Source organism: Berghia stephanieae, chromosome 3 (assembly GCF_034508935.2).
Source record: "Berghia stephanieae isolate SIO BIC M18660-M18661 chromosome 3, UCSD_Bste_1.3, whole genome shotgun sequence".
In the NCBI taxonomy this organism is placed as follows: domain Eukaryota; kingdom Metazoa; phylum Mollusca; class Gastropoda; order Nudibranchia; family Aeolidiidae; genus Berghia; species Berghia stephanieae.
Genome location: NC_088362.1, coordinates 31,030,768 through 31,043,889, shown reverse-complemented (window position 1 = coordinate 31,043,889; position 13,122 = coordinate 31,030,768). Strand labels below are relative to the sequence as shown.

At 34.2% G+C, this 13,122-nt stretch overlaps 2 protein-coding genes and 1 long non-coding RNA gene across 4 annotated transcripts in view; 2 read left to right on the top strand and 1 right to left on the bottom strand.

Moving 5' to 3' along the window:
- Positions 1–5,090, top strand: part of LOC144966889 (glutathione S-transferase P-like) — a 44,816-nt gene extending 39,726 nt beyond the window's left edge. The window contains exons 7-8 of the mRNA XM_078903595.1: positions 3,742–3,795; positions 4,681–5,090. Of these exons, the coding sequence (XP_078759721.1) occupies positions 3,742–3,795; positions 4,681–4,869 (243 nt within the window). The 3' untranslated portion in view covers positions 4,870–5,090. The remainder of the gene's footprint in view (positions 1–3,741; positions 3,796–4,680) is intronic.
- Positions 5,091–7,915: 2,825 nt separating this feature from the next.
- LOC144967525 (uncharacterized) lies at positions 7,916–9,919 on the top strand. Its single transcript, XR_013644407.1, has 2 exons — positions 7,916–8,054; positions 8,369–9,919. It is a non-coding gene; the product is annotated as an uncharacterized LOC144967525 (long non-coding RNA).
- Positions 9,920–11,162: 1,243 nt separating this feature from the next.
- Positions 11,163–13,122, bottom strand: part of LOC144967521 (uncharacterized) — a 189,426-nt gene continuing 187,466 nt past the window's right edge. For both annotated transcript variants that reach the window (XM_078904898.1, XM_078904897.1), the window contains exon 9: positions 11,163–12,008. In XM_078904898.1, the coding sequence (XP_078761024.1) occupies positions 11,883–12,008 (126 nt within the window). In that variant the 3' untranslated portion in view covers positions 11,163–11,882. The remainder of the gene's footprint in view (positions 12,009–13,122) is intronic.

Here is a 13,122-nt window from a genome sequence, read left to right as displayed (position 1 = left end):
ACGCCATAGAAACTGGGATAAACTCCAGCTCCATGGGCACAATGGCTCTGAAGACGACTTTTCTTTCTTATAGGCAGTAATGGATATTGCAAGATTGTAATTACAAAAAGGATGCTCCCATGGTGAGCAGGAGGTCACTTGCTGTGTCTTCTATCCCCGTATATCTCACGGCGTCTAAACTGCACTATAAATCTGACCGTTTAGTTTCCCGCTGCTCCGAGCGCCGACGTAACCTCACCCGACAGGTAACCGGGGTCAACAGCGGTCAGCCGATATCAATTCCCAGAACGTAGATTTGACGTGCATTGGGTGATACCAATGGATGATTTCCGTACCAATTAACCTCACGATCTTCGTGACGATGCAATTCCACCCAAATGCAAAGAATTCTCGCAGACCTCCTCTTTCCATCGGTTCAATTTTATTTCAATATCTCCAGTACTTATTCCACAAGCCGTGATTCAAATTCACCTATTTTTCTATAACATTTAAATAAAATTACTTGTAATTACCTCAGGTTTCTAAAAAAACGTTGCTATAAACTTCAAATTTTTTTTAGTGTGATTCACAAGGCACAAGTTTTACTAAGAAATGAGGTAAGTTTCATTTACTCTTCAGTTTTCATTATTTTGTAATGATTATTTTTCCGCCGTAGGTCAGGTAATAATGATATTACCTCTTTAGCCTTGTTCTTGAAACGTAATATTTCGCTGCGGTTTTATTGTTAATTATATTTTTATTTTTTATTTTTTTCAATGATGAGTTAATTTGATTTTTAAATTGCATAATTTGAATTATCTTGCTAATGTTTAATTTTAAATGACATTGTGTGTTGGGCCTCAACTTAGCTCAGCTCAACTGCTTGTTAGAATTTTCCTGCCCCCCCCCCCCCCCCCCCTTTCTTTCACCAAATTGGGTGAAGTATTTGGTTTTTCTTTTTCCAAATTTTATGTACGCTGTTATGTATGCATGGATATGAGAAGTAATACAGAGTGTTTTAAAACTCATTTTATTCATTAATTCACTATATCATTGCTTACATCGCTCAGTCAATTTTGAATTTTCTCTTACAGCATGGACCACACAATTGCAAGTCATAACCAAGCCTTAAATTCATTATGTGGGACATGTGGTATGATTTGTTTAACACAGAAATAGAAACGTGCCCGCAAGAAACCATTTAAATGTTCAAATTATTCTAATGACATTCTTTTAGCCCTATGGGACTGACACGGCATTGGACAAGCAAGGAGCACACTCATAATTTATGTGTAAAAAGTACACATTATAAAGCACATTGAACACACGACTCATTAGCTTCTTTGTATTTTCTCATTGCCAATACGCTTATAATAAATAAATCAACCTTGAAACGGGTTGCACTTGCATGTTTGATATCGACAGAGTAGAATATAACAACAAACTCCAGAACGCAGGAGAGACTTTCAAATCTCATGCACGAGCCACTCACCCTCATGGATGGTCCTATTGCCTCTGAATTGGACAGAATACCGCATTACAAAACAGGCTTACCACAGCAGGTCATTCATTGGCAACCACTGCCACAATATCAAGAAAATGTCTACACTTACATTATCCAACAAACAAAGAACTGCACCCACGAACCACTCATCATTGATGACGCATGCAGTATTGGATATAATTTTCGACAAGGCCTATAGTCATGTGCACACTTTATTTCCACACAAAAATCGATCAAAAGAAACAACCAATATATTCAAAGTGCAATAAAACATTACAACGAATACAAGAAAATATTTTCCAAACAAAATAATCCCAAAACAACACCATCCTGGTACACAACTTGTCTACACACACAATCACCCAATTTGTTTGGATTCTTAGACTTCTTGAATTACAAACTAAGTGAGCTGTCATCCACTAGAAAAGCAAAATTTGGGACAAAAAGAGCATCGTAACATTATCAATGATATCAATAAAATCGATTTGTCAATCAATGTGCCAATGATTAAACCTGCCCCAAATCACATGACATTGCAGGTCTTGAATGTCCGTAGCGGAAATTTTTTGTTGAGAAAAATACGTTTTTGTGAGAGAAGTATTTACACTTGTCTTTATAATAACTAAAATTCAGGACAAATCCATAGCAACGTTTTTTTCCTAATTTTTGAAATTCGACCCACTATATTTTTTGTGTAATTTGTTACCGTTATTTGAAACTTATATTGAGAAATCTAGTAATATATGAGAAAATAAGAAACAACAGTAAAAGTAGAAATATAAACTTTTACATACAAGTTCGTATTTCAACTCATTCAATATGGTGGCTAACAGACAATAAAACAAAACTTGTTAAATTGAGTGAAACGGCAATCCCCGTTAGGAATTTACTCTCTGTGATTGACCGCTCACCGGGGACCGGGTCAGCAGGTGTCAGGAACGGTATACCTGTCTCAACTAAACTGTCTTGTTTGTACGGATTGGTTTTTCTCCAAGTTGCTTGTTCTTACTAACTGGAAAGGGATTGCTTGTTTTGTCCTGGTCTTGTTTGTCCTTAGCTGCAAAAACGTCAATGTTTAGCATTTTGTTTTGGGGAGATGATTTTTTTTTCCTTATAAAATCTTCATTCTTTTGTGTAGTTAGTTATGTTTGCTTTGGATATTATTCTGTAAACCTTATATGGTTATTTCTTGTGGGTTCTGTCTGTGGTGGAGGAGACGAAGGTAATCTCGAACTAAGGACACTGATTGGACCAGTCCCCTTTATCTTTCTTTTTCTTGGGTATCTTACTTGTACTTCTAGAATTGTTTTCACTGTCGCATATTATTCCTTTTTACTCGCGCTGAAATGACCTAAATGTGGTGCACGCGCTGTAAAACCCTTAAAATCAACAACAAAACAAAAAGGGTGCCTACTGGGGAAATAAAATGAAATAATGTGAAGTACAATGAGCATGGTAAATCCATGGAAATGCTCGAAATGAATGTTCCTGTTCCCTATCGAGATGCCCTGTTGGATAAGGCATTGCACTTCCACCTGGTGAAAAGGGGTTTGAATTACACTGTCGGTGGTCGGCATCTCTTCTTCTTTTTTTTTTTTTTCATGCGTAAGAAGCTTAGCTGACTAATTGCTGACTTTGCTGCCCTGTCTTGTTATTGATGGCTGAGTTATTTTTGTCTCTTTTTTTTTTTTTTTTTTTTAGTCTTTGTAAAGCACTTATAGCACATTTGAGGGTCCCGGTAGCTCAGTTGGTTGAGCACTTGCTTCACATGCAAAGGGACCAAGATTGATCCCCGGGTGCGTTCGAGATTTTTTTCCAACCCTGTCCACCCAGGAGTAAATGGGTATCTGAATCTGTTAGATCTAGCGGAAAGTATTTTGTCGAGAGACTAGCGTCCTACCCAAAGGGTAGCAAGCAATTGCTATTGTCCGTTTCATGCTATAGAAATCAGGATAAACTCCTGCTTCATGGGCCAAATGGCTATGAAGTACTATTTTTTTTTGTCTATAGCACATTTAGTGGTTATTGCACTATGTAAATACTCTACTGTTTTTTTTTTTCTTCCCTCTCTTACTTTAGTTACACTGTAAAGAAAAAAATCACCTTAGGATGAGAATATGGAACTTATAAAAATATTTTTTATTAATTTATAATTTGGTCAGCTACTCCGGTTGAAGCATTCATTGCTTTTGTTTTTTGCTCTCTCAATATAATGTAATGTCTTTTTTTTATTTTTTTTTTTTACTTCACTTCATCAGAAATTACTGTCTGAGAATGATGCTGGGAAAACAGGTTGCTGTGTTGGGTCCAAGGTGAGAGTACTTAATTATATTGTCGCTGTGTCATTGTGGTACAAGGCCAAGTGAACTGTGACAATGACCACTCTCAATTTTGTATTATTATTATTATTATTATTATTATTAATTTAATTATTAATGTTATTATTATTATTATTATTATTATTATTATTATTATTATTATTATTATTATTTTGTTGTTGTTGTTGTTGTTGTTGTTGTTGTTGTTGTTGTTGTTATTAAAAATTACGAAATGGCTCAGATTTTAGAACGTGAGCATCTTTAAGTCATTAAAACTTATTGAAAAGAAAGTTGATGCCATGCTACTTAATTTTAAGCATTTTGAAGTGTTATTTAATCATTGTGAGATTACATTTGTTGATTTTATAATGTTTACTATAGAGACAATAATTCTATTCTCCTAAATGTTACAAAGTTTTAAATTTTCAAGTGGGCAGGTGTGTAATTACTATTATTAATGATTAACTTTTGAGTTGTGACATGTGCTCAGTAAGTAGCAGGATGGCTCTTGATGAAAAATAACACTTGAAGGTTCTCTGGAGGTTAGCACATTGAGTAATCATTATTTCAGAAACATTCCCTTTTATACCTACTCAAAAGGGGCAACCACTACACATTACAACAATGAACTACCAACAATATCGGCCAAGGGATCGGAAGTATGTTTTCTAATAACGTTGAAGGTGAATATAGGTAAACAAAAGAAGAACCAGAAGTAATTATCATTTATATAGGATATGGTCTGTAAGGGGATATAACTCATGAAAAACTATACTGAATGAATATTTTACACGATTGTCTACCTTCTACCATTCATACATTGTTTCTAAAAGTCAATCATTACACATGTTCCCCCCCCCCCCTCACACACATCAATAGAAATCATTCCTAGACTACAACATGTTTGACATCTTGGACATCCACCTGGTTTTGAGTCCCTCGTGCCTGGACAAATTCCCTACTCTGGCAGCTTTCCACCAACACATGCTGGAGAGACCAAAGATCGACGCTCATAGGCAGACAGAGGGATTCAAGAAGAAGACCATCAACTATGGTCCTAACCAGTAAAGGGTTCAAAGCCGGTCGGATTATTTTCAAATTTAAATTATTTTATGAATTTTTAAAAAATCTTAGAACCTTTTTTTTTTAATAGAAGGAACTTACTGAGGACCTGCGAAACCCTTTTTTTTTCCTGATAATCTTTGGTGCTTTCATGTGTTTTATATATATATATGTGTATTGCTCAATTTGTGTATTAAATGTTGTTGGAGCGAGGCTCCAATCTAGTATTGTCTGAGTGTAGAAGATATTTCACTGTAAATTCCTAAACTGTATGGGCCACATTAAAAACAACAAACATTGGTTACAACCCGGGGGGGGGGGGGGGGGGGGGGGGGGGGGGGGGGGGGGGGGTTGTAACCAATGTTTGTTGTTTTTAATGGTTTTACGGCGCTTGCAACACATTTAGGTTATATCAGCGCCAGTAAAAAGGTACAAAATGGGATAGTAAAAAGTTCTAGAGTTACATTTGAAGCACCCAAGAAAAAGTAAGACATAGGAGAACTGGGAACAAATAGGGATCAGATGTAGATTCCAAGAGCATACCACCAATGTACTTAGTTTGAGATCACCTATAAGTCTCATCCGGACACAAGAACAAAATCCAACAAAGAGGAACACACTCAAATGCTTACATTATACACTAAAAATAACAAATATAATAATGCATAACAGAGAGATGATTTACAATGAAAAAAATATCATCTCCCAAAACAATAACTATGCATTTGACTGTATCCCTCCCAGCCAGGACTCCGACCAGGGCCAGGAAAAAAACCAAACAAATAATCTCATTCCAAGACAAAGACAGAAAGCATGTTGGAAAACAGATATAAGGGGATATTAGACACAGTATGTACCTCCCTGCCCGCTATGGGAGGTCAGGATCCCCCACAACCTCTCTAATGAGAATCGGAACTTAGAAACTTAGATTATATCACACGGCTGATTGAATTGGCTGGCTTTTCCCGAAACTGTGCTAGAATCTAGTGAGTATTGTAACAACTTTTATGAGATGAAAATAACAATTAAAAAGAACAACAAATTAATTAAAGAAAACATTTAGAACAAGTATGTATTATCAGATAAACAATTTTAATTTATTTATAATAATATCACTTTAGAGGAAAAAAAATACAAGAAATTTTGAAAGTTCCACTTCAATTCAAAAACCTTATTATATTTTTCACATAATTTTAACAAACACAATGGAAATGTCTTTTGGTAAAACATTGAAAAGTCAACATTCAAAAGTGGTCAAGGCCAGATAAATAAGAAATATCCCTCTACCCGTAGATTCTCCCTGCCACCCCCCCCCCCCCCCCCCTTCCCCTCTCCGCGAAAAATGAAATAAAATAAAATTATACAACCTCATCTGCAGACAATAAATATGATTCAATCATTTCTTCATTTAGGCTTACATAACGTCGAGTAGGGAGAGTAGGGAATGTGGACAGCATTGCGCTTGGTGAAAACCGCAGGAGTACTACGAGGTATCAATATGAATTGCATCAAGTCTAATATTTGTGACCCAACGTTTCAAAACGGTATTATGTCGGGATGAACCAGATTCTAAAAAGTCAAATTAAAGCTGAACTGGTCAAAAATATGAATTATTGGTATTTAGCACTCTAAAAAATATGATATTCATTCTCCTCAATAAAACTCAACGCAAGTCTGATATTTCTTGCTACAAATTCAGTTTTCAGCATCTTAATCATCCCGACTTAATACCCTTTTGAGACGTTGGGTCACATTAAAAAAAATTAACCTACAAAAAGTGGACAGAAACATCCTGAAATCATGGAACGTTTTTTTAAAAAATAACAAAACCTCGCTGATAAATAAACTGTAATCAAGTTGAAAGTTGACATTCAGACATTTAAAGAATAGGAAACAAATTATACATTAAAAATTGTGATTATTATTTACTCATGAAGAAGGAAGACATTATTTATCATTTTCATAAAATAGGTCAAGCAATTACAATTACAAGTGGACGTATATTAAATTTGTGACTAACTGCATCAATTCGAAACTACATTATATTATGCTGGAGCGAACCAGGTTCGTCTAACTTAATTTTAGGTGAAACTTATAATAATTGTTAACATTTACACTAAATTTGAACCTTGATAAGTATCTAGTCTGAGAAAGACATTGAAATTTGGTGTCCTCGAACATGGGTTCCTCGAACTCATTCCAATGTCCCGAATATTTGCCATTGTTCCAAAACGGTATTATGTCGGAACGAACCATATGCTTAAAAGTCGGATTTAATGTTAAACTTATCAAAAATATAAGCTGTTGGCATTAGCACCCTAAAATATGGTATCCATTCTCCTCAATAAAACATACAAACTCAACTTAAGTCTGATATTTCTGGCTATAAATTCAATTTTCAACATCTTAACCAACCCGACTTAATACCGTTTTGAGGCGAAGGGTCACAAATGGTGTACCGAGGAGTTCGAGGAAACTGGACTCGAGTGTTTTCTTCTCAATAGACCCTCAATTTCAAATTGAATTCCATAATAATTTAGTCATTTTTTTTTGTTGGTATCTGTTTCATCATGGATTGTGACTGTGGGGCTCAATAGGATTCATCAATAGTCTGATGTCACATCCGCCCAGCAACGAGCAGTTTGGTTCTAAACAAAGAAAATCGGTACTTTTTATTCCTCATGCTGACTAAACTTTTTCACATGTCATGTGATCAGAATGTATAAAAGTAAAAACATGATCAGATTTATAATGTTTTTAATCTCTGGATGCACTTTTATGCTCGTCGTAGAAGTATTTCATAAGGGCGTCCGCCATTGTTCCGATAGTTTAGAACCAGTTACTAAGTTACTAATGCGTCATTACGAGGGAATTGACGTCACGACTGTTGAACCCTGTTGACTTTGCTGCATACAAGGTTAGAAATCGTTATCCATTATATAATTTAGGTATTGATGTTGGGGCTTGGAGGCGAACAGAGCTATGAAGTGATATTCATTTGGTTCTTTTACACACTCAATGATGCCCCTTTTCAGGCAAAAGCCGGAAAACCGACTTTATAAAAAAAATTCCGACAGAACTTGTTCGGTATTGGTGAATTGACTTTTTAAAAGATGAAAGCATTGGTTGTTGAAAGGTAAACAGTTGAGGGGAAGCTAGATGGATAATATGTATTCCTATATTTGATAAAGGCTATGTGGTCTAGTGGTATGACACTCGCTTTCGGATCGGAAGGTCCTGGGTTCGAGCCTCGCGCTCGGCGCATAGTTGAGTCCTTGGAAACGGCTCTTTAACTCACATTCTCTCACCGTACTCAGGTGTAAAATGAGTACTGGCCGTTAACAGCGTTGTCTTTGTCCGAAAATTGTAATATCGCCTAACAGGCGTCATGTCCCGTCCTCAATGTTAAATGTTGCTGTTGACCAGGGACCCCTTGTAAAGCGCTTTGAGCACATTTAGTGGATATTGCGCTATATAAAAGCTCAATTTAATTTTTAATTTAAAGGGAAGATTTGTACGAAATATATTCATGATTTTTACGAAAAATAAAATATTCAGGCTTTTTTATTTGATTTTATCAAATGGTATCTCTATACCGGAAATTAGATAGATGACTTTGATCGAAATTATCTCGTTAGGAAAACAAAATCTAATTTGTAGAATAGCGCTACATTAATTATTTAATATGTTGTCATTATGCGCATGCGCGTTCTTTGCAAAATCGTTATGTCATGTGAAAAACAATACAAACTACATATGAAATACAGCAGAAAGAAATGTATACATTGCTCTTATGGTTCAATTTTTTCTTACGCTCAATCACACACACACATACACACACACACACATATAATATTATACACAAAGACAATGTAACAGAGGACATAAAGATAAAAACAACTTAGTGTAATAATATGCACTTGTATATTATTTCAATAATATAAAGCATACCACCAATATGCCATTTATAACAAGCCGTAGCTTAAAATATCATTATTATCTCAAGGTGAAGGGACTCGGCATTGCAGTCGATATCTTAAATAGATATTTAACTCTTTCCTTACCAGCTATTTTCAGGATTTTCACAGAATATTTGCACCCACCCAATACAAATTAGATTTTCCTTACTCAAACAGAAAAGCCACAAATACATTTTATACATAATATTGTTCAGCAAAATGAGTTCTACAACACAGTGTCAAGTTTTTATAGCTATAACAACAGATTTTCTTTACATTTTGTGATGTACAAAAGAAATCAGAATGATAAAATTGTTGGTTGTATCGTAACGAATGTGACGATTTTCCAATGGTTGGTATGGAGAGAGTTAAACTCATAAATTTTTAGTCATATAAAATTTAACTACGTACAACTATACCCATCAAATGCGGCTATGTGGTCTTATGATATGACACTCGCTTCCGTATCGGAAGGTCCAGGGGTTCGAGCCTCGCTCGGCGCATAGTTGAGTCCTTGGAAAAGGCTCTTTACTCACATTCTCTCACCGTACTCGGGTACAAAATGAGTACATGGCCGTTAACAGCGTAGTCTCTGTTGAAAAAAAAAAGAAGCAAAAACTTGCCTAACAGGCGTCATGTCTCGTTCTTCATGTTACGTGTTATTGTTGGTCAGGGGCCCTTTGTAAAGCGCTTTGAGCACATAATTTAATGGATGTTGCTCTATGTAAAAGCTCATATTAAAAAAAAAGAATATCAAGAAAAGAGTAGATGTCGTAGAGTATTAATTCAAGTAAAAAACTAGCTAACTAGCAACCCAATTTTATCTATATAATAATATAATAAAATATATTGTCAGTTGCCTCCCATGAACATCGAATTACGGCAGGCTCGGATTCTAGCACGCTTTTTGGCTTCTCTCGAGTGCGAGCTAGAATCCAGCGAGTACTGTATTATAAGGGCAACACACATTGTGTAAACATCAAATTTTTTTTGTATGGGCTTAATGGTTTCTACGAATGAACAAAACTCACAAAAGCACAATTTATACCTCCCTTTAAAAAAAAAACCCAACCCCCCCAAAAAAAAACCAAACAAAACCACCAAAAGACCCAAACAAACAAGCAAGTAAAAAAAACAAACAAACCCACTATACACAAAACAAAAACAAAACCCAACAACAAAACAAAGCAAAACCAACCCATCTCCCAAATAAAAAAAAAACAAAAACAAAAAAACAAACAAAACAACCCCCCCCCCAAAAACAAACAAAAAAACAAACAAAAAAAAAAACCAAATACAAAGACAAGCCATAAGTCCCATTTTAAATCGGTCTTTTTAATTATCATCTAATTTGGTCACCAATCAAGGATACTGAATTTGGTACCAAACGCATTCACTCAGTAGAAATAACAAACTTTTCGCGGTCAAAAAAACAAAAATTGATAACAGCGAAAAGCTGAGGCTAATACTAATAAGTAGCCCTCAGCAAACAAAATAATATTTTAACTATACTTTAACCCTTTCCTTACCAACAATTTTCAGAATTTTCCCCACAATTTCACACCCACCCAACACAAAAACAGTTTTTATTTTACTCAAACAGAAAAGCAACAAATACATTCTATCCGTAATATTGATCGACAACACAGGGCCACGTTTTTATAGCTATAATAAAACATTTTTTCTTTAAATTGTGTGATTTACAAAAGGAACCTGAATATTAAAAGTGCTGGTTGGATCGTAACGAATGTGACGATTTTCCAATGGTTGGTAAGGAGAGGTTTAAGAAACGGATGCATTCCCTCCTAATCCAACATCATCTGATATTATAATAGTATATACATACATAATATTGGCAATTTTCAATCAACAAACATAAGGCACATTAAAACAAATGTGTTTTGGGCAGCCTAAATATGTAGCCTGTCGTTTCAAACTATACTATGTTGGAATGAACCCATTGCTTAAGATTCAAGTTAAGCATTAAAAAAAAATATAATGAGTCTTTATTGGGGAGAGTCAGTTTCGTCGATAAAAGTGTAAAAATCATATAATAATAATAATAATAATAATAATAATAATAATAATAATAATGATGATGATAATGATAATATAATAATAACAACAACAACAACAACAACAACAACAACAACAACAACAACAACAACAAAACAACATAATAATAATAATAATAATAATATAATAATAATAAAATTAATAATAATACTGAAAATATAAATAGCGCTAATAATAAAATATTCAAATAAAATAAAAATAAGAAAAATTACTTCAATATAAAAAAATAATGAGAAATACAATAATACGCTGAAAACGTATACACATAGCGCCTTTATATATATAAACATATCAAAGTAGAACATCAATATTAAGACAAAGAATTTACTTCTAATTTGAAAAAAAAATGGGAGGAAGATTCTATCATTTTAACTTCTAGATTTAAATTAAAATTTCAATACCGGCATTTTTATACAAGCAATAGTCAAGACTTATCATTGAATGTGAAGAATTTCGTGTTTTATAGACATAGGCTCAAAACCAAGACAATGATTTTTTCCAAAGAAAGCAATTCATGTATTCATACTCCATACATACGATAGTTTGAGAGAAGAATCGAAAGTAGATCATGTATTCATATTCCACAATCCAATAGCTTGATAAAAGAATCCAAAATAGATCATGCGTTCACACTTCACCATCCGTAAGTGTGAATCAAATATCATTCGATTTTTCCAATAGGTCAGTTTAAGAAAGGGATTGAAAGTACCGAATTTAAACATTAAGACTTCACAATCCCACAGTTGGATAGAAGAATCGAAAACATTGGGTTCACTCATTCAGGCTTTAAAATCCGTCAGTTGGAGAGAAGTACATGTTTTCAGACTAAACAATCCGTCAGTTTGAAATATGTTCATGCGTTCAGACTACACAATCAGTTAGTTGGCGAGAAGTTCATGCGTTCAGAATACACAACCCGTCAGTTTGAGAGAAGTTCAAGCGTTCAAACTACACACTCCATTAGTTCGAGAAACGTTCACGGGTTCAGACTTCACAATCCGTAAGTTTGAGAGAAGAATCATAGGTGTTGGGTTTCTGACTAAGTCTAGACTTGACGAAAGCCCTGGAACCTCGTTTGTTTTGCGATCTTCGGGCTTCAGCCTCTTCTTCCTGGTGACCAAAAGGAGAAAAAAGATGAAAGCATAATCTAGATAGATTGATATGTAAATAGTATATCTTGTCATAATATGACATCTGTAGTCATAAAAACGACACAATATGTAACTCATCACAACAAACGGTACTATGTCAAATAAACCAGAATCAAAAACGCATTGTATCTTTGAAATGACCAGAAACGTTAAAATTTGATTTTTGTCACCCCCCCCCCCCCCCCAAACAAAAAAAAAAAACCCCACAACAAAACAAAAAACAAAACCAAAATAATAAAAAACAAACTTAAAAACCCCCCCAAAAAACCTACCCCCCCCTAAAAGGAAACCCAACAAAACAACAAAAAACAAACAAACAAACAACACAAAACAACAACCCCCCCCAAAAAAAAAAACCAAAAACAACAAAACATAAAAACCCAACAAAAAACCCCCAACAAAATAGGAAAAAAATAACAAAAACAAAAAGAAACCTCCAAAAAAAAAAAAAAAACAAAAAAAAAAAAAAAAAAAAAAAAAAAAAAAAAAAAAAAAAAAAACAAAAAAAAAACAAAAAAACAAAAGAAAAAAAAACAAACAAAAGAACAAAATAATGCCAAATTCAAAAAAAATAAAAATACACCCCCAAAAAAACAAAACAAAAAAAACAGCAAAACAAAACAAAAACCAAACAAACAAAAAAGCAAAAGACAAAACAAAAACAAACAGACAAAACAAACCAAAGGAACCCTTAAATTTGCAAATCTTCGTCATTTTGGCGATTCACTCAATTTTCTTATTCTACTTCATTCTAATATAATACAGGTGGGTGTGATGAGCCATATATCTATATGTAAAAAGAACATCATGTCACATGATATTTTCTTAATCTGCTTCATTCCGATATAATACAGATTGTGTGTGATGAGCCATATATCTATATGTAAAAAGAACATCATGTCACATGATATTTTCTTAATCTGCTTCATTCCGATATAATACAGATTGTGTGTGATGAGCCATATATCTATATGTAAAAAGAACATCATGTCACATGATATTTTCTTAATCTGCTTCATTCCGATATAATACAGATTGTGTGTGATGAGCCATATATCTATATGTAAAAAGAA